Source organism: Oncorhynchus gorbuscha, linkage group LG11, assembly GCF_021184085.1.
Source record: "Oncorhynchus gorbuscha isolate QuinsamMale2020 ecotype Even-year linkage group LG11, OgorEven_v1.0, whole genome shotgun sequence".
NCBI lineage: Eukaryota > Metazoa > Chordata > Actinopteri > Salmoniformes > Salmonidae > Oncorhynchus > Oncorhynchus gorbuscha.
In genome coordinates, this window is record NC_060183.1 from 75,365,097 (window position 1) to 75,386,957 (window position 21,861).

General features: G+C 42.7%; 1 protein-coding gene across 4 annotated transcripts in view; it reads left to right on the forward strand.

The window, feature by feature from the left end:
- Positions 1-21,861, forward strand: part of LOC123989470 (rab-like protein 6) — a 36,310-nt gene that overhangs the window by 3,658 nt on the left and 10,791 nt on the right. For 3 of the 4 annotated variants that reach the window (XM_046290511.1, XM_046290508.1, XM_046290509.1), the window contains 9 exons: positions 2,418-2,473; positions 4,853-4,944; positions 5,721-5,861; positions 7,238-7,343; positions 12,025-12,128; positions 12,408-12,877; positions 16,186-16,321; positions 18,230-18,433; positions 19,500-19,758. In XM_046290511.1, coding sequence (XP_046146467.1) covers positions 2,418-2,473; positions 4,853-4,944; positions 5,721-5,861; positions 7,238-7,343; positions 12,025-12,128; positions 12,408-12,877; positions 16,186-16,321; positions 18,230-18,433; positions 19,500-19,758 — 1,568 coding nt within the window. The remainder of the gene's footprint in view (positions 1-2,417; positions 2,474-4,852; positions 4,945-5,720; positions 5,862-7,237; positions 7,344-12,024; positions 12,129-12,407; positions 12,878-16,185; positions 16,322-18,229; positions 18,434-19,499; positions 19,759-21,861) is intronic. The other variant, XM_046290510.1, reaches the window with a different exon arrangement.

A 21,861-nucleotide genomic window follows, 5' to 3' on the forward strand; every position in this document is an offset into this window, starting at 1 on the left:
CATCTGCGGTAGATAGGAATGGGTGCAGGCTTTTGTTCCAGCCAAAGAGTATTTTCATTTAAGATTAATTCAATCTGGTGTTACTGCATTGTTTGGTTAAAACAAAAGCCTCTACCAGCATTGCGTCTCTGCAGAAGTGTGTTTACGTTTGGCCAACCAATTCTTTAAAGAAAGCTTACTTCAGTGTTCCTGTTGAATGTAAAACACACGTTCAACAAAATGAGGTATTCATTTAAAAAGACTGTGTACAATCTGTAGTTTTGTTCCCAATGAATTCCATGGAATGTTAGTTGACAGTCAATCTGTTACAAATACACTGACATAATGTAGGTATTGCATTTGTTCTAAAAAACTGTCTGTCTGTCTGTCTGTCAATCTGTCTGTTTTGTCTGTCTGTCTGTCTGTCTGTCTGTCTGTCTGTCTGTCTGTCTGTCTGTCTGTCTGTCTGTCTGTCTGTCTGTCTGTCAATCTGTCTGTCAAATACTGTCTGTCTGTCTGTCTGTCTGTCTGTCTGTCTGTCTGTCTGTCTGTCTGTCTGTCTGTCTGTCTGTCTGTCTGTCTGTCTGTCTGTCTGTCTGTCTGTCTGTCTGTCTGTCTGTCTGTCTGTCTGTCTGTCTGTCTGTCTGTCTGTCTGTCTGTCTGTCTGTCTGTCTGTCTGTCTGTCTGTCTGTCTGTCTGTCTGTCTGTCTGTCTGTCTGTCTGTCTGTCTGTCTGTCTGTCTGTCTGTCTGTCTGTCTGTCTGTCTGTCTGTCTGTCTGTCTGTCTGTCTGTCTGTCTGTCTGTCTGTCTGTCTGTCTGTCTGTCTGTCTGTCTGTCTGTCTGTCTGTCTGTCTGTCTGTCTGTCTGTCTGTCTGTCTGTCTGTCTGTCTGTCTGTCTGTCTGTCTGTCTGTCTGTCTGTCTGTCTGTCTGTCTGTCTGTCTGTCTGTCTGTCTGTCTGTCTGTCTGTCTGTCTGTCTGTCTGTCTGTCTTGATTAATCAGTCATTTCAACTAACTAAAAAACATTTCCTGATTTTATTTTTGCCATTCATGTTGGTGTTTTCTCATGCATTTTCTACTTCCTGTCACCTCTGTAGGCCAAAAACCTCCTCCTGAGGGCTTAGGTGAGAGGTAGCCTAGCCTGTGGTATTGTGAACTAGTCTAGACTGCCTGTGCAGCTAGGACTGAGTCCTAACCTGAGATCTACAACAAAACTTCCACGTCTGTGGAAATCTCCCATTTATGTCAATCTGTTATTGATATCAATGTGTGATTTATTTACTTGCACTTGTGTATCTCAAGTAGGAATCAGCCTTTGCACTGACTTTGACATCTTGTCCTGTGTGCTGTGCTTTCTGGAAACATATTATGGGCTTTACATGGAGTGCTGTGTGGCCATGTTGTAGCCATGGTCAATGGTTTTGTTCTATTGTAAAAAATAAATAAACTTGAGTGGTTTGGTGATAAGTAGCCTAAATGAAGATGACTGCACCATGAAAGGGACTCTGAAGGGTTGGGATTATACGGGCCTATGTGGCAGAATAGTTGTGGTAACATTAAAGTTAGACCAAGAGATATGACAATATCACTGTACATAGCAGGGCAACTTCCTGCTTACAGAAATGAACAACAACCAAATCTGCCAAGATTACTGCCTCTATTGTCTCAACGGAGGGCATCAATTGAAGAGAAAAGACTTGGCAGATTTAAATGATGTGGTTGTTGATAAATGTAATCAGGAAGACACCCCGCTGTGTATGATGTCATGTTGCTAAGTTTACCTTTAATGTAGACTGTTGATGGAATAGCGTGCATAATAATTCTATTGAAATAGCGCTGCAGGTAGATGAATGCCTTGGTTTTGACATTTCTCCTCCTTAAATGACAGGTAGTGAACACCGTGGAGAACTGAATATGTTAGGTGCCATTTTGAAACCGTGACCTGCTTTTCTATCATCTTGATTATAAATACGATACAATACGATATACTTTATTGCCCAGTTACATGGACATTCATTTCGTGAAGTCATCATACAAATACAGAAACACAACACACTATAAATAGACTTTATGATTCGGGTGGGACAGCCTCTTTCTGCCAAACAGAATGTCAGCTGAATGAAAAACATTAAGAAACTATTTTAAGTTTCTCTGGATCACAATAAACCTGGAGAAAAATATAACTTGCTTGCCTATATGTGTTGCGGTTGAGTAAATACCCATATTGATAAATGATCAATATGTTAGACACATGGAATTGATTTGCACATAAGCCTACATATTTTAGCATAGTTACCCACTGCTACTTCAAGTGTGTGTTGTCTTTCCTCTTATGCATTTTGGTATGCTATACGTCCTCTGTGTGAAACCACGGTAAGTGCCTTTCCTTAATTGCTTTTCTGCCTCGCTAATTGTAATCTCCTGTTTTCCCAACAACTGCAGGGAAAGGCAAGAAGCGAGGAGAAATGCTGAAAACGGAGAATGAACCCCTGGAGGTAAGTGCCATATGATTGTTAATCATCAATAACAAATTACCTTCATTTCTTACCATTTCTTTTAAAATACAACCAAAAGAGAATCCCTCTGCTTTGAACAGCGCTCATTTGGGGCGTCAGGGTAGCCTAGTGTTTAGAGCGAGGGACTAGTAACCGGAAAGTTGCAAGTTCAAACCCCCGAGCTGACAAAGTACAAATCTGTCGTTCTGCCCCTGAACAGGCAGTTAACCCACTGTTCCTAGGCCGTCATTGAAAATAAGAATTGGTTCTTAACTGACTTGCCTGGTTAAATAAAGGTAAAATAAAAATATTTAAAAAATAACAGAGCTTGAAGTCTCCTTAGCCATGTCAACTGTGTAATATGTCCAATTATAGCACGGATAAGGGCTGTTCTTAAGCACGACGCAATGTAGAGTGCCTGGATACAGCCCTTAGCTGTGGTATATTGGCCACATATCACAAACCCCCAAGGTGCCATATTGCTATTATAAACTTGTTACCAACGTAAGTAGAGCAGTAGAAATGAATGAATACTTGTGATATACCACGGCTGTCAGCCAATCAGCATTCAAGGCTCAAACCACACAGTTTATAATTAGCTATATGACATATTTTAGTAATTGCAATGACAAGAAAGGACTTCAAGATTCTGTTGGTTGGAGAATGGTTTTTATATAACCATTTTAGTATCAACCTTCCATGTAAATGAGTTGGATATAAATTATATTTCATAATTAATATATAGGCCTTTATTTATTGATATATATGTACACACACACAGTGCATTTGGAAAGTATTCACAACTTTTTCCACATTTTATTATGTTACAGCCTTATTCTAAAAGTTATTAAATTAATGTTTTTCCTCATCAATCAAGTTTTTAGTAATACCTTATTTACAGAAGTATTCAGACCCTTTCCTATGAGACTCGAAATTAAGCTCTGGTGCATCCTGTTTCGAGGATACACCTATTTCCAGTTGTTTCTACAATTTGATTGGAGTCCTCCTGTAATAAATTCAATTGATTGGACATGATTCGGAAAGGCACACACCTGTCTATATAAGTTCACACAGTTGACAGTGCATGTCAGAGCAAAAACCAAGCTATGATGTTGAGTGAATTGTCCGTAGAGCTCTGAGACAGGATTGTGTCAAGGCACGTGTATGGGGAAGGGTACCAAAGGTCTACAGCATTGAAGGTCCTAAAGAACACAGTGGCCTCCATCATTCTTAAATGGAAGGAGTTTGGAACCACCAAGACCTCCTAGACCTGGCCGCCCAGCCAAACTGCGCAAAAGGGGGAGAAGGGCCTTGGTCAGGGAGGTGACCAAGAACCTGATGGTCACACTGACAGAGCTCTAGAGTTCATCTGTGGAGGTGGGAGAACCATCCAGAAGGACAACCATTGCTGCAGCACTCCACCAATCAGGACTTTATGGTAGAGTGGCCAGACGGAAGCCACTCCTCAGTAAAAGGCACATGACAGCCCGCTTGGAGTTTGCCAAAAGGCACCTAAAGGACTCTGACCATGAGAAACAAGAGCCTCTGGTCTGATGAAACCAAGATTGAACTCTTGGCCTGAATACCAAGTGTCATGTCTGGAGGAAACCTGGCACCATCCCTACGGTGAAGCCCTGGTGGTGGCATACAGTGAAGCATGGTGGTGGCAGCATTATGCTGTAGGGATGTTTTCAGCAGCAGGAACTGGGAGACTTGTCAGGATCGAGGGAAAGATGAACAGAGCAAAGTACAGAGAGATCCTTGATGAAAACCTGCTCCAGAGCGCTCAGGACCTCAGACTGGGGCGAAGGTTCACCTTCCAATAGGACAACAACCCTAAGCACATAGCCAAGACAACGCTGGAGTGGCTTCGGGACAAGTCTCTGAATGTCCTTCAGTGTCCCAGCCAGAGCCCGAACTTGAACCCGATCTAACATCTCTGGAGAGACCTGAAAATAACTGTGCAGCGACGCTCCCCATCCAACCTGACAGAGTTTGAGAGAATCTGCAGAGAAGAATGGGAGAAACTCCCCAAGTACAGGTGTGCCAAGCTTGTAGCGTCATACCCAAGAAGACTTGAGGCTGGTGTCGCTGGCAAAGGTGCTTCAAAAAAGTACTGAGTAAAGGGTCTGAATACTTAGGTAAACGTGATATTTCATTTTTGTTTTTAAATAAATGTTCAACATTTTGGAAAACCTGTTTTTTCTTTTCATTATGAGGTATTGTGTGTAGATATCATTTTTGAATATGGCTGTAACTTAACAAAATGTGGAAAAAGTCAAGGGGTCTGAATACTTTCCGAATGCGCTGTACATAGCTCTGAATATGAATGAATGAAGGCCTAATGGAGAATGGTTTTCTCCTCTGTTGCGTTACTAGAATGAGACTGAGATGGCTCTGGATGCAGAGTTCCTGGACGTGTACAAGAACTGCAATGGAGTCATCATGATGTTCGACATCACCAAACAATGGTGAGCCTCTCTGTCTTTCTCTTTATCTCTCTCCTGTCCTCTTTCTTTTTTCATAGATCACTCCCTGTCTGGCTTTCTTTCTGTTTCTCCTTCCCTGTCCCCAACACACATCATGTAAAGTGACTTGGGCTATAGGGCAACTAGACAGTCAAGAAATCAATTATATCTGGGACTATCTGACCCAGGTCACAAAGATGTGCACAGAACTGGAAAAAAAAGAATCTCTGATTATTAATGTCTGTTTGAAGAGCCAGAACTTGATAACCCACCTCTAGTTGACTCTTTGTGAATGACTTAAACCAAGGCTTATTTTAGAAATTGTTGTTCAGCTAGCTATCAAATCAAATCACATTTTATTTGTCACATACACGTGTTTAGCAGATGTTATTGCGGGTGTAGCAAAATGCTTGTGTTTCTAGCTCCAACAGTGCAGTTAGTGGTTTGACAAGATATTGTATTTCAGTTCACTAATTTATTTTCTGTTGCTCTTGATAAGATAAATAAAAGGTTCCCAGCTTTGCATCTCTCGATATCCCAGCTTTACTAGTATAATCTGCATATTGAAGAACCACACAAGATTGACAGTACAGTACATTATTACATTATTATTGAGACACAACCACCCTCTTCCTATGCATTTTTATAAATCTCAAGTCGGGAGTGTTTTTGAATCCCTCTTTAATTTGTATATTTATTAACAATTAACCTACTACAATACCCTTTCATTCTTCCCTCTAGCTTATATTTTGCGCTCAAGTCATGGGTCTATTTCACAGGACATTTGACTACATCGTGCGGGAGCTGCCCAAAGTGCCTACCCACGTGCCTGTCTGTGTGTTGGGCAACCAGAGGGACATGGGCGAACACCGGGTCATCCTGCCCGACGACACCCGAGAGTTCCTCTGTCACCTCAACAGGTAGGGGTTGTCACAACTGGCGCGGCGTACATTCAGTTGACTCATTCAAATCAAATTGATTTATATAGTCCTTCTTACATCAGCTGATATCTCAAAGTGCTGTACAGAAACCCAGCCTAAAACCCCAAACAGCAAGCAATGCAGGTGTAGAAGCACGGTGGCTAGGAAAAACTCCCTAGAAAGGCCAAAACCTAGGAAGAAACCTAGAGAGGAACCAGGCTATGTGGGGTGGCCAGTCCTCTTCTGGCTGTGCCGGGTGGAGATTATAACAGAACATGGTCAAGATGTTCAAATGTTCAGAAATGACCAGCATGGTCGAATAATAGTAAGGCAGAACAGTTGAAACTGGAGCAGCAGCATGGCCAGGTGGACTGGGGACAGCAAGGAGTCATCATGTCAGGTAGTCCTGGGGCATGGTCCTAGGGCTCAGGTCAGTTGAAACTGTAGCAGCAGCATGGCCAGGTGGACTGGGGACAACAAGGAGTAATCATGTCAGGTAGTCCTGGGGCATGGTCCTAGGGCTCAGGTCCTCCGAGAGAGAGAAATAAAGAAGGAGAGAATTAGAGAACGCACACTTAGATTCACACAGGACACTGAATAGGACAGGAGAAGTACTCCAGATATAACAAACTGACCCTAGCCCCCCGACACAAACTACTGCAGCATAAATACTGGAGGCTGAGACAGGAGGGGACAGGAGACACTGTAGCCCCATCCGAGGACACCCCCGGACAGGGCCAAACAGGAAGGATATAACCCCACCCACTTTGCCAAAGCACAGCCCCCACACCACTAGAGGGATATCTTCAACCACCAACTTACCATCCTGAGACAAGGCTGAGTATAGCCCACAATGATCTCCGCCACGGCACAACCCAAGGGGCAACCCAGACAGGATGACCACAACAGTGAATCAACCCACTCAGGTGACACACACCCTGCAGGCACTCATTCTGTTACTCTCAAGGAGTTATGATGGTCAATGCTTTGCAGGAGTGTATCACTTCAGTGTCTTCTTCTCCAATGGTAAAAGTGTGCAAAACTCTCTACCCTCTATCTATTACAGAGTGCTACACCACTCACCTAGTCCTTCACATGCAGAAATATCTGTCTCGAAGGGCCACATTTAAGGGAGTGTTGCGTTGTAACCCCTGAACTAATCACATTGAAATCTCTAGCTTTGTTAGTCTTTGTCAATAGATTTCATGAAACACATTCCTGATCAGTGATGTAGTGGTGAGAAAATACGTGGCTATACTGGCTCCCAATACTTTCAATGCATTTTTCTGCAAAAGGTGGGTGAACTGCGTTACTTTTGTTTACCATCCACTACACCACTGGTCCTGATATGTCCTCTACTTGCTTTGTGTTTTCAGGCCTCCAGGTTCTTCTTACATCCACTACGCTGAATCTTCCATGAAGAATGGCTTTGGCCTCAAGTACCTGCATCGCTTCTTCAATATCCCCTTCTTACAGCTGCAGGTCAGTCCAAATAAAATGGCTGCTTCTTCAATATCCCCTTCTTACAGCTGCAGGTCAGTCCAAATAAAATGGCTGCTTCTTCAATATCCCCTTCTTACAGCTGCAGGTCAGTCCAAATAAAATGGCTGCTTCTTCAATATCCCCTTCTTACAGCTGCAGGTCAGTCCAAATAAAATGGCTGCTTCTTCAATATCCCCTTCTTACAGCTGCAGGTCAGTCCAAATAAAATGGCTGCTTCTTCAATATCCCCTTCTTACAGCTGCAGGTCAGTCCAAATAAAATGGCTGCTTCTTCAATATCCCCTTCTTACAGCGGCAGGTCAGTCCAAATAAAATGGCTGCTTCTTCAATATCCCCTTCTTACAGCTGCAGGTCAGTCCAAATAAAATGGCTGCTTCTTCAACATTCCTATGGAATATGTGGAAAAGGCCCCCTTTTTCTCCTAGATTGGTCCTTTGAGCTGCGTATATACGAGTTGCCCCTAATTACTGATACCGGGTCAGACTGTCCCGTTTGGCTCAGTTGTTAGGGCATGGTAAAAGATAATACAAAGAAAAAAACATGTGTTTTTTGTACCATCATCTTTTAAATGGAAGAGAAAGGCCATAATCTATTATTCCAGCCTAGGTGCAATTTTGATTTTGGCCATAGATGGCAGCAGTGTATGTGCAAAGTCTTAGACTGATCCAATGAACCATTGCATTTCTGTTCAAAAATTTGTGTCAAGAGTGCCCAAATGTGCCTAATTGGTTTATTAATAACTTCAAGTTCATAACTGTGCACTCTCCTCAAACAATAGCATGGTATTCATTCACTGTAATAGCTACTGTAAATTGAACAGTGCAGTTATCTTAAATTCTTGTTAATCTTTCTGCCAATATCAGATATGTCTATGTCCTGGGTTACTTACAACCTCATGCTAATCGCATTAGCCTACATTAGCTCAACCGTCCCGAGGGGGACCCACCAATCCTGTAGAGGTTTTAATGGTTTACGGATAGGTGAAGGGAAGGGTTGTCTAATCTTAGACCTGCAACTTCTACCTCGAGCTTCCTTCAGATGCAGTTTAGTCAAAACAAAATGTCCACCATCAAGGCCCAATTGGTTATATATGGCATCCCCTCTAACCATGAGCCCTCTTTCTATTCATGATTACTTCATCAATGAGTAACACAGGGAAAGAGAAGCCAATACTCTTTTTAAGTGAATGATGAACTACCACCCCAGTACGTGTCAGAGATGATCAGACTATTTTAGACATGGCTTCGGTGTTGTGCATCGATGTCTTGAGAGTAGGGTATAAATATGCAGCACACCCTGGCTCGCTATAATGTTCAACACTGTAACTTTACTCTTACGAACACTGGCCTGTCCACGGTTGGTGTTAAAAATTTACAGAGTCATTGTTCATTCAGTGGTGTTACATTATTCAAGGCGAAAATGACACTGGGCACGGAGTCCTGTATCCTCTTCTCTTCTGTCGTTTGAAATTTGGCTGAAAATGAACATTCAGGTTTAATTAGTCGTATGTACAAGATACATACGTTATACACTGTCCAATGAAATGCTCACTTGCAGGTTCCTTCTCGACAATGCAACAACAAGAAATAATATAAGAATACGATCATGAAGTTAACAGCTCAGTAGAATAGAATAAAATGTTTAGCATAAGTATAGTACAGGAAGGTACAATTTAGTATAGATATGGACCAACTTTTCCTGATTACCTGACGTCTTTAGCTTTCTCCCCTTTCTTGTTCTTTCTGAAATGTATGGTTGAACACCTGGGCTGAATCTCATGAATGTTTCAGTGCAGGGTTGTATGGCTTCTCGCCTCCCTTCTTCACAGATCTATTTCTCCGTAAGTTCAGAGGGAGGTGGAAGCAAATTAGAGACTGGAGTGGAGGATGAGGGAGGAGGAGATCAGAGAGAGAAGCGAGGATTGGAGGATGAGGGAGGAGGGGATCAGAGAGAAAAGGGAGGAGTGGAGGATGAATGGAAAAGAGGGTGGAAGGGAAAAGTTGCCTCGTGACTTTTGAAAAACTCAGATAATTGCCTATACTAACGTAGAACAACGCTACATCTTATCGTTACCGGAAGAACCAGATTTAGCATGGAAATAAAATGTTGTTCCAATATTTATGATGATGTATGACAAATGAGGACCCTAGAATGTGACATTGGCATACAACAGATCTCGTGTATACATCAGAAGAGGAGATTTCACAGTTGTTAAATAGGTCAAATAGCTCAGGCGTCGGCATGTGAAACCCTTGGCTGCTAACTACAGATATAGGCCTAGCTCAGGCGTCGGCATGTGAAACCCTTGGCTGCTAACTACAGATATAGGCCTAGCTCAGGCGTCGGCATGTGAAACCCTTGGCTGCTAACTACAGATATAGGCCTAGCTCAGGCGTCGGCATGTGAAACCCTTGACTGCTAACTACAGATATAGGCCTAGCTCAGGCGTCGGCATGTGAAACCCTTGACTGCTAACTACAGATATAGGCCTAGCTCAGGCGTCGGCATGTGAAACCCTTCTGGATGGAAACTCTTAAGAGCTTGAGTGCCTCTGCTTCATTTCCCACATAACAACACATCCCTGATACGTGCCATGTCCCACGGCAGTGGTTTGAGGTTTTGCTCACATGGAAGCCTTTTAGTGTTTTCCACAAGTACCTGGAGTAGCCAGCCTTAATATAAAATGTAGCCAGCCAGGCCTCCCTGGGCTTGTCCTCTTGGGTTCGGAAACTTTTACTGAACGACCTACATTTTGGTTGTTTCTTGTACATTCTGATGCCTTGATTCCCTCAGAAATACACAGCTAAATGAATATACCTTCCAAATTGGAAAAAGTAGTTGTGGTATTATGTAGAAGGACATGACTTTACAATTAATATGTATGAAAATGGATGAATTCAGTGTATTGTTAGTGGTTTTGCATAATGTCTAGGCTTATATGATCAGGATTATTTTCTAAGTAAAATAATATTAAACATGTTTGAACATTTAACCTGTCTTGAGATTAAAGTCTTATTTACATGTTTACTGCAAGATTGAATTGACACAATGGTGTTTGTTCTTGCCACAATGAAATGTGGCTGCTATATGAAACACGCAAAAGAAATTAGATGAATGTCCCGGGAAACAAAAATATGACTAAGTGGATTTTAGAAGGAGCACAAAGAAATGTAGGCGCATAATGAAAGTATTTGAGGAAGAGTGTTTTTGTGATAAGAAATTATTAAAAGTTAATGAATTAAATGTTTTTGGGGGGGTTTTCAATGCTCAATAAAATACAATGTATTCTAAAATATTTCAGTCACTTGGGTGAGAAAACATTTTTAAGGGGCGGGCGTTTACCGTGGTAGAGGTAGGATTCCCATGTTTGTCTGAGAGATGAGATTCTGTGACATCCCTTTACTAGTAGCAGTTGAGAACTCAAATTAACAACAACCTAGTGTGTGTGAACAGAACGATGTAAATAGCCAAGAAACATGAGGACAAAGTCACACTTTCGTAGACTTTTGGATAAATTAGACCAACTTCTATGCTTGTGTGCTTCTAAAAATGAATCTTTCAGCACTTCACTCACATTGCACACACCACTCCAGGCACTGTTGCTGCGCGTGTGGTGGGATATATATATATATATATATAACTTCTTTATTTTTTAAATATTTTTTTTTCACCTTTTATTTATCCAGTTAAGCTAGTTGAGAACAAGTTCTCATTTACAACTGTGACCTGGTCAAGATAAAGCAAAGCAATGTGGCACAAACAACAACACAGAGTTACACGTGGAATAAGCAAGCGTACAGTCAATAACACAATAGGGAAAAAAATAAAGTGTATATACAGTGTGTGCAAACGGCATGAGGAGGTAAGGCAATAAATAGGCCATAGTAGCGAAGTAATTACAACATAGCAAATTAACACTGGAGTGATGGATGGGCAGATGGTTATGTGCAAGTAGAAATGCTGGTGTGCAAAAGAGCAGAAAATTAAATAAAAACAAAATGGGGATGAGGTAGGTAGATTGGTTGGGCTATTTACAGATGGGCTATGTACAGCTGTAGCGATCGGTAAGCTGCTCAGATAGCTGATGTTTAAAGTTAGTGAGGGAACTAACACAGAAATTAGGTGAAGTAGTAGAATTTTAGCAACCGGGAAATGGCGGAGCGATATCTGCATAGTGCACCTTTAATTTAAGTGGATAAAGTAGGTGCTAGTGGAAAACTCAGGAGATCTAGTTGATGCGTCCAGAAGCAGAAATAGAGGAAGACGTGTCACATCAGCTTGCTGCATTTTATCAAATCCCTGGGCCAACTTAATGACTATAATTATATTATATTTGCATCATTATGTTGTGCTTTGTAGGATAATAAAGTCAACAGTACATGCACATAAACCTTCTTCAGGCCTCATGCAATTAAAACCAATATTTATTTAGTTTCTTCAGGTGTGCTCTAGCAGGGCTGGATCAAAAACCTGCAGACCAGGTAGGAGAGTTGGCCACCTCTGCTAAACTGTTGTTTTTGTGGTGTCTGTGGTAAATGGTTGAGCATTGCTAATTTGGATTGGCTGGTTATTGTTGGTGCCATTTTGTTTTCTATTGATTAACTGTCCACAGCTAGCCTTGACTGATAGACTTGCCTCTATCTCGTTCTCTTTCTCTGCAGAGGGAGACCCTGCTGAGACAACTGGAGACCAACCAGCTGGACATAGACACTACACTGGAGGAGCTCAATGTTCAGCAGGAGACTGAAGACCAGAACTATGGCATGTACGTATTTGCTAACATGCAGGCAGGCTTACACACACACGCACACACACACAGAGAGAGAGAGGAATAGAGAAAGACGTTGAACACACAGACAAACACAGATGCCAATAACCCATCTGTTTCTCGCGATCAGCAACTGCAAATGTATAAGAGCATTATAAAGGTTATTATGATCATTAAAAGCACTGTATATTTCCTTGTAAATACTTTGTAAACAAAATGTTGATTGAAAGGATATGTTATTATTCATGATCAAATCTGCTGTTTTGACCTCTCCAGTTTCCTGGAGATGATGGAAGCCAGAAACAAAGCTGGCTTCAGCTCCCCGGGGGGCCCTTCCAATGGCCAGAGCCCCTCCTCAGGCTCCCAGTCCCCCATCGTGCCGCAGAGCGGGCCCTCTACTCCTGGGGCCTGTCCCAGCCCCTGCACACCCCAGCAACCCCCTCTCCCACCCCAGCCCCTAACTATCTCCAACCCTGTCCCCAGGTCAGTTCAGGGTCCCCCCTCCTACACCAACCCTAACCTTAACCCCTGTCCCCCTCTCCAGAACACTGCACTCCCTAGGGGTCCAGGTTACCCACAGCAGCCCCCGGCCCCCAGCCGCTGCCCCCAACCCCTCAGGGGCTCCACCATGGGGGAACCACACCTGTCCCGACCCCCCAGTCACCCAGTGTCACCCAGGCCCCCTGCCCAGAAGAGAGGCTTCATGTCGCGCCTCTTTGGATCAGCCACCTCTGAGACTCCCGTCGGTGAGTGTTGGAACCACTCTGAATAATGATATAAACGCAACATGCAACAATTTCAAAGATTTTCCAGAGTTACAGTTCATATAAGGAAATCAGCCAATTAAAATAAATAAATTAGGCCCTAATCTATTGATTTCACATGACTGGGAATACAGATCTGCATCTGATGGTCACAGATACCTTTAAAAAAAAGGTATGAATCAGAAAACCAGTCATGGCGGTTATCTGGTGTGTCTGGTGTGACCACCATTTGCCTCATGTAGTGCGACATCTTCACATAGAGCTGATCAGGCTGTTGATTGTGGTCTGTGGAGTGTTATCCTAAAACTGGAAACCGCTGTCGATCCAGAGCATCCCAAATATGCTCAATGGGTGAAATGTCTGGTGAGTATGCAGGCCATGGAAGAACTGGGACATTTTCAGCTTCCAGGAATTGTGTACAGATCGTTGTGACATGGGGCTGTGCATTATCATGCCGAAACATGAGCTGATGGCGGCAAATGAATAGCACGACAATGGACCTCAGGGTCTTTCAAATTGCCATTGATAAAATGCAATTGTCTTCGTTGTCTGTAGCTTATGCCTGCCCATACCATAACCCCACCACCACCATGCTGTACTCTGTTCACAATGTTCACATCAGCAAACTGCTCACCCACACGACGCCATACATGCTATCTACCTGGTACAGTTGAAAACGGGATTCATCCGTGAAGAACATACTTGTCCAGCGTACCAGTAGCCATCAAAGGTGAGCATTTCCCCACTGAAGTTGGTTACGATGCCAAACTGTAGTCAAGTCAAGACCGTGGTGAGAACGACGAGCACGCAGATGAGCTTCCCTGAGACGTTTTCTGACAGTTTGTACAGAAATTCTTTGGTTGTGAAAACCTGGTTGGTCTCAGATGATCCTGCAGGTTGTGAAGCCGGTTGGACGTACTGCCAAATTCTGGCTTATGGTAGAGAAATTAACATTAAATTCTCTGGCAACAGCTCTGGTGGACATTCCTGTAGTCATTATGCCAATCATCCCTTAAAAACTTGAGACATCTGTAGTATTGTGTTGTGTGACAAAACTACACATTTTAGAGTGGCCTTTTATTGCCCCCAGCACAAGTTGCACCTGTGTAATGATAATGTTGTTTAATCAGCTTCTTGATATGCCACACCTGTCAGGTGGATTATCTTGGCAAAGGAGAAATGCGTACTAACAGGGATGTAAACTTGTAAAATTGTTGTTGTGCCAATACAACATTTCTGGTATCTTTTATTTCAGCTCATGAAACATGGGACCAACACTTTACATGTTGTGTTTTATATATTTTTTGTTCAGTGTACATTCCATTATGTAGGTCAAATTAGGTTGGATGGATGTTTCACTTCAAATGCATCGAGCTTTATTTGTGGAGCTTTCTTTTAACTGTTTGTGGAGGTATATTAACAAACAAGGCCAGGCGATTTGATCTGAAATGCTTATCTAAATGCTTCAAATTCAGTCAATTATTAATTAAGACAGCTGGACAACAAGGTACATGTCGAAATGTGTGAGTAGTGAGCGTCTGTCATGTGCTTTGAGAGGCCGGAGTCAGTCTGTGGCATGTAATAGTGCTACAGCTTGGTTTGGCTGTGAAGGTTGGCTGGGGCTGAGAGAGCTAAGGTTTATATCATAGGCTGAATACGGAGAAGGGGAGGACTTTTGGCCAAGGTTTCCATCATCTAGCTAGGTTTCCATCATCTAGCTAGGTTTCCATCATCAAGCTAGGTTTCCATCATTAGCTAAGTTTCCATCATTAGCTAAGTTTCCATCATCAAGCTAGGTTTCCATCATCAAGCTAGGTTTCCATCATCTAGCTAGGTTTCCATCATCAAGCTAGGTTTCCATCATCAAGCTAGGTTTCCATCATCAAGCTAGGTTTCCATCATCAAGCTAGGTTTCCATCATCAAGCTAGGTTTCCATCATCAAGCTAGGTTTCCATCATCAAGCTAGGTTTCCATCATCAAGCTAGGTTTCCATCATCTAGCTAGGTTTCCATCATCTAGCTAGGTTTCCATCCAATTGGTTACAGATTTTAATGTGAATATTCTAAAATCCACTTAAAAACTATTTGAGCATTTTCCTACCAGAGATATTTCTTATTGCGTATAAGCGGCTGTGCGTGATGACGTAGTGCACATAAAAATAACTTTTAAATTCCCATGTAACAAATAACATTTTTGTATTAAGTCAAAAGTGGTTTCCATTGCATTTTCAACTCTAATGATGGTTTTGTCACAAATGTGTTGTGTTATATAGCGAATGTGCCCTCCCTGGTATTGGCATGTGCTCTTCACAGATACAGTGCGGGTATATGCTGGCCTCACGTGCGCATGGGAAATGGGGAACTGGCACCTAGGAAGTGGTCATTCTGGCATGATTTGTGTTCAAGTGATTTTGAAGTCGGAACAATTCTTCAACCAGTAAGATTTTACCTAGCTTGATAAGCTTGCAAACATTGCTTGTAATAAAGTTAGTTAGCTTGCTTAACATTGACAATATTGTTTGAATATCTACATTATCCATATTGTTAAGGTTGTAATTATAAAACATTTACTTGTTTCAAACTTTTAGTTGAAAAGGTCAGTGGTGAAACGTCACAACTCGGGCAACAACATTTTCTCTTAGTTTCCCACTTGTAATTACGACTTGGAGGATCATTAAAGTGACATTTCCAACTGGGTACTAGGAGCTTCAGATAACTCCGATAGCATGTGAATGTGGCAGTAGCCGACCTACTTGATGAGATTATTATAGACAAAATAGTGATATTAGTGGGAGAGGAATTGATCATTTCTGGCACAGTTCAGATCACTGACACAAGAACATCCCACCATGTCTAGCGTAATTTATTTTGTCGACATTTGAAAACTGTCGTGTACTTCTCTCACATAAAAAGGTTGGAGTGTAACCTGGTTAATGTCTATAAACTCAAAATAGCAATCAGTCTACTAATGAGTAATGCCTACCATGGGTAAGAGGAAGCCATTTCAGAAGTGATCACTTCGGCATAATGTGATTGAATCAACAGTCATACACATTAACTGGCCTGAAATCCTTTGAGATAGAGGAGGATCTTTTTGATTTGCATTTTGGTATATTCATTGAAAATTACATGCTTGAAATAATGTAGCAGCAGCAGGAGGCAGCAGCTAGAGACGGGCAGCTAGAGACAGTATGAATTATGATTTTTTTTCTTAGCTGACTTGCCTAGTTAAATAAAGGCTAAAATAAATAAAAATGTTCATCCTTCCTCTCCCACTCTTCTCTCCTCAGATGGCACAGACGAGAAGGTGCGGAATGTGGATGACTTTGTTCCCGATGTGGGCACGGCCCGTGGCTTCCCGGAGGAGGGGCCTGCTGCCAAAGCCAAGGAGAAAGCTGGAAGAGCAGGCAACATGGACAGTGACAGGTAGGTCCTCACTCCCTAATCATCTCCATGATCTTCTATGACCCATGTCCAGGCTTGTGGCTTTGGATAGGTATATAAGTAAGTGTGGAAATAAGGACTTTTTCAATATTTGGACTACTTTGATAGGCTGGCCAACCCTCCACCTGGAGAGCAACTGGAAGAAGATCAAACTCTCCCTGTGTACTAGAACACGTTTCTAATGATCATTGTTTAGTGAAGAAGATCTACCGTTGCTGTGCAGTTCAGACACCCATAGTCAATATGTTCTTCAATATAGTGGAGGTGAATGTATTTCAGCTCTATCTTAAAGGGGCATTTCAAACATGTTCATCATCTCTAGCACCAACCCAGCATCAACATATGTGAAAAAAGATAGAGGACGATAATATTTGTGTCAAGTGATTTTTAACCAATTAGGGGTGAGGGGTGAGGTTTTTGGTTCCATCAGGTCTCCTCTGCTCAGAATCTAGGTCATTCATCACTCATTTGCTGGAGAGAGAAAGAGGGAGGGGTGAGAGAGAAGGCACTTTATTTTATTGGATAAGACTTAAAGGGGCGATCTGCAGTTGCTACGTCCATTTTTGGACATAAATTGTTATCTGTATCTATTCATTCTTGAAGAATATTACCTTATGAATGCCTCATCACTTTCCATCAGAACCCTAAATGTAAGCTTGTTTTCCTCCAATGGTTGTAAACAAAGTAAATGTAAACAAACACTATAGTTTCAATACATGGTTAAAATGATCATTTTGATGGTCAGTTCTTGCATGCATAGCTCTTTCTGTGAAGTTGAGTGTGGTTACATTTCTCTAGCCCCATCCCTTAGCTTTTGTCGGGAAAAGTGATTTGTTAATGTACATCTAAACTGCGGATATCCCCTTAATACAGTCTTACGTTATAGAAATGTGAAGAGAGTAATGATTTTTCCTGTGTTGTATAATGAAGGGAATCAACTTGAGCTTGAATTTGAAGGAGAGAATTGTCCTACGGGGGCCGTTTGCTATTTTGGAAAATGAGAAATGAGGCTTGAAGTGCTTTGATGTTAGAAGATTAACTTAAAATGATGAAGTTAAAAGGAGAAGTGGAGTGTGGATGTGAGACACACACACACACACACACACACACACACACACACACACACACACACACACACACACACACACACACACACACACACACACACGATAGCTTAGTGCTAATAATAAACAACTCTCTTTCACTGAATCAGTCTTCAGGGCTGACTTTTTGAACTGTCATTCTGGTTAAGATTTGAATGGAGCATCAGATTATCAAGTAAGTGTGTAGATAATGGCAAAATAAGTTATTGTTAATGTAATGACTTTTCCATAACATCCCAGTAGGCTATAACTGGATGATGTCATAATATATGAACAGATAATGCAATAATGTTGTGATTCAGTCACTGTTCATTTCATTAACTGTAAGTAAAACGATAGTAGTGGGGAACCTGTAGTTGAACCTTTTGTCCAAGCGCAGCTGAAATACTGAGCAACGTTAGCAACGTTACAGACGTTAACCATGTTATAAGCTTACATGTTATCCAGCTCATGTGCTACATTTCTTAACATAATTCTAACAGAAGGTTTTTAAAGAACAATTCTACAGGTGTCACAAACAACATTAATACAACTTTTCTTTTTTTTAAATGGTTAGAACATCAGACTAAACAAGAGTAGCTTCAAAGTCCTGCTTTTGGAAATGCATTTAAAACTGTGTGACTTTTCCAGCAGGTGTTGCTTAATGGGGTATCATTACTCAGACACAAATTATAATCATTTAAAGTATTTTTTTGTGGTGCTTGGCCCATCATATTGCTCATGTGTTGGTTATTCTTACATCGGGACATCAGAACTTACCACGTCTCTCTCTGTCCATGTTTTACAGTGACGGTGAGGGCCGAGGGGGGAACCCCATGGTGTCAGGGTTCCAGGACGATTTTGCCCCAGATGAGCTGTGCCAGTCTGTGCCCAAATCTGTGCCCAAGGCAGCCACCGTCCCCAGCATGGGCATCACCCTGACCAGCGATGAAGAAGATGAGGGGACGAGGGCACCTAACGTCGTCCAGGATGGTGGATCGGACAGAAGGAGGTATGGGTGGGAAGAGAACTTGAATTGCATAACCTCAGGTTTTTCTTAAGATGCTAGTATTATACAGTATGTAGATAGAGATTAATGTGGTTATTGGTCAATAGAGATTGGGTTGTGGAGATTGATGTAATCATTGGTCGGTAGAGATTGATGTAGTCATTGGGCGGTAGAGATTGATGTAGTCATTGGGCGGTAGAGATTGATGTAGTCATTGGGCGATAGAGATTGATGTAGTCATTGGGCGATAGAGATTGATGTAGTCATTGGGCGGCAGAGATTGATGTAGTCATTGGGCGACAGAGATTGATGTAGTCATTGGGCGACAGAGATTGATGTAGTCATTGGGCGACAGAGATTGATGTAGTCATTGGACGACAGAGATTGATGTAGTCATTGGGCGACAGAGATTGATGTAGTCATTGGGCGATAGAGATTGATGTAGTCATTGGGCGATAGAGATTGATGTAGTCATTGGGCGATAGAGATTGATGTAGTCATTGGGCGATAGAGATTGATGTAGTCATTGGGCGATAGAGATTGATGTAGTCATTGGGCCATTTTTACATCAGCAGTTGTCACAAAGTGCTTATACAGAATCCCAGCCTAAAACACCTAAAAAAAACAAAGAGCAAGCAATGCAGATGTAGAAGCACAGTGGGTAGGAAAAACTCAGGTACCTATGAAGAATCCTAGAACTAGGCTCTGAGGGTTGGCCAGTCCTCTTCTGGCTGTGCCGGGTGGAGATTATAAAGGTACATGGCCATTAAGGCCAGATTGTTCTTCAAGATATTCAAACGTTCATAGATGACCAGCAGAGTCAAATAAGAATCAGTGGTTCTAAAGGTTGCAACAGGTCAGCACCTCAGGAGTAAATTTCAGTTGGTTTTTCATAGCTGAGCATTCAGATGTTGAGACAGCAAGTACAGTAGAGCGAGGGGGAGATTGAGAGAGAGAGAAACAACATGTCCTGGACAAGCTAGCATATCTGGTGAACAGGTCAGGGTTAACTTATTGATGTTATCATGCATCTTTTAATATTTAGATCTGTATTGTGCTTTCTGATCAGATCCTCCAACGCTTTGAAGACTCAAAACAAGACCGGAGAAGCCAAGAAACCAGCGGGCTTAAAGATGTCGTCCGAGCCCGTCTCATTCCTGAACCCGACCCTAGCCCCGGTGCAGTCCATGCGGGTAGGCAAGAAGAAGGGAGGGGATGAATCCTCCCACTCAGACCAAGAATCTCCAGGGGACGATCAGATGCTCTCCTTCGTCATGGACGAACCAGACTATGAGGACGAGGAGTTTGAGAAGCCCAAGAAAAAGAAGGTGCCGTTACAGTAGACTGCTCTGTTACAGTAGACAGCTCTGTGCTCTGTTACAGTAGACTGCTCTGTGCTGTTACAGTAGACTGCTCTGTTACAGTAGACAGCTCTGTGCTCTGTTACAGTAGACAGCTCTGTGCTCTGTTACAGTAGACAGCTCTGTGCTCTGTTACAGTAGACTGCTCTGTGCTGTTACAGTAGACTGCTCTGTTACAGTAGACTGCTCTGTTACAGTAGACTGCTCTGTTACAGTAGACTGCTCTGTTACAGTAGACTGCTCTGTTACAGTGTTACAGTAGACTGCTCTGTGCTCTGTTACAGTAGACTGCTCTGTGCTCTGTTACAGTAGACTGCTCTGTTACAGTAGACTGCTCTGTTACAGTAGACTGCTCTGTGCTCTGTTACAGTAGACTGCTCTGTGCTCTGTTACAGTAGACTGCTCTGTTACAGTAGACTGCTCTGTTACAGTAGACTGCTCTGCTCTGTTACAGTAGACTGCTCTGTGCTCTGTTACAGTAGACTGCTCCGTTACAGTAGACTGCTCTGTTACAGTAGACTGCTCTGTTACAGTAGACTGCTCTGTGCTCTGTTACAGTAGACTGCTCTGTTACAGTAGACTGCTCTGTTACAGTAGACTGCTCTGTGCTCTGTTACAGTAGACTGCTCTGTTACAGTAGACTGCTCTATGTTCCGTTACAGTAGACTGCTCTGTGCTCCGTTACAGTAGACTGCTCCGTTACAGTGCTACAGTAGACTGCTCAGTAGACTGCTCTGTGCTCCGTTACAGTAGACTGCTCTGTGCTCTGTTACAGTAGACTGCTCTGTGCTCTGTTACAGTAGACTGCTCTGTTACAGTAGACTGCTCCGTTACAGTAGACTGCTCCGTTACAGTAGACTGCTCCGTTACAGTAGACTGCTCTGTGCTCTGTTACAGTAGACTGCTCTGTGCTCTGTTACAGTAGACTGCTCTGTGCTCCGTTACAGTAGACTGCTCTGTGCTCTGTTACAGTAGACTGCTCTGTTACAGTAGACTGCTCTGTTACAGTAGACTGCTCTGTTACAGTAGACTGCTCTATGCTCCGTTACAGTAGACTGCTCCGTTACAGTAGACTGCTCCGTTACAGTAGACTGCTCTGTGCTCTGTTACAGTAGACTGCTCTGTTACAGTAGACTGCTCTGTTACAGTAGACTGCTCTGTTACAGTAGACTGCTCTGTTACAGTAGACTGCTCTGTTACAGTAGACTGCTCTATGCTCCGTTACAGGAGACTGCTCCGTTACAGGAGACTGCTCCGTTACAGTAGACTGCTCCGTTACAGTAGACTGCTCCGTTACAGTAGACTGCTCCGTTACAGTAGACTGCTCCGTTACAGTAGACTGCTCCGTTACAGTAGACTGCTCCGTTACAGTAGACTGCTCTGTGCTCCGTTACAGTAGACTGCTCTGTGCTCTGTTACAGTAGACTGCTCTGTGCTCTGTTACAGTAGACTGCTCCGTTACAGTAGACTGCTCCGTTACAGTAGACTGCTCCGTTACAGTAGACTGCTCCGTTACAGTAGACTGCTCTGTGCTCTGTTACAGTAGACTGCTCTGTGCCGTTACAGTAGACTGCTCTGTGCTCTGTTACAGTAGACTGCTCTGTTACAGTGACTCTGTTACAGTAGACTGCTCTGTTACAGTAGACTGCTCTGTTACAGTAGACTGCTCTGTTACAGTAGACTGCTCTGTTACAGTAGACTGCTCTGTGCTCTGTTACAGTAGACTGCTCTGTGCTCTGTTACAGTAGACTGCTCTGTGCTCTGTTACAGTAGACTGCTCTGTGCTCTGTTACAGTAGACTGCTAGAGACTGCTCTGTGCTCTGTTACAGTAGACTGCTCTGTGCTCTGTTACAGTAGACTGCTCTGTGCTCTGTTACAGTAGACTGCTCTGTGCTCTGTTACAGTAGACTGCTCTGTGCTCCGTTACTGCTCTGTGCTCTGTTACAGTAGACTGCTCTGTGCTCTGTTACAGTAGACTGCTCTGTGCTCTGTTACAGTAGACTGCTCTGTGCTCTGTTACAGTAGACTGCTCTGTGCTCTGTTACAGTAGACTGCTCTGTGCTCTGTTA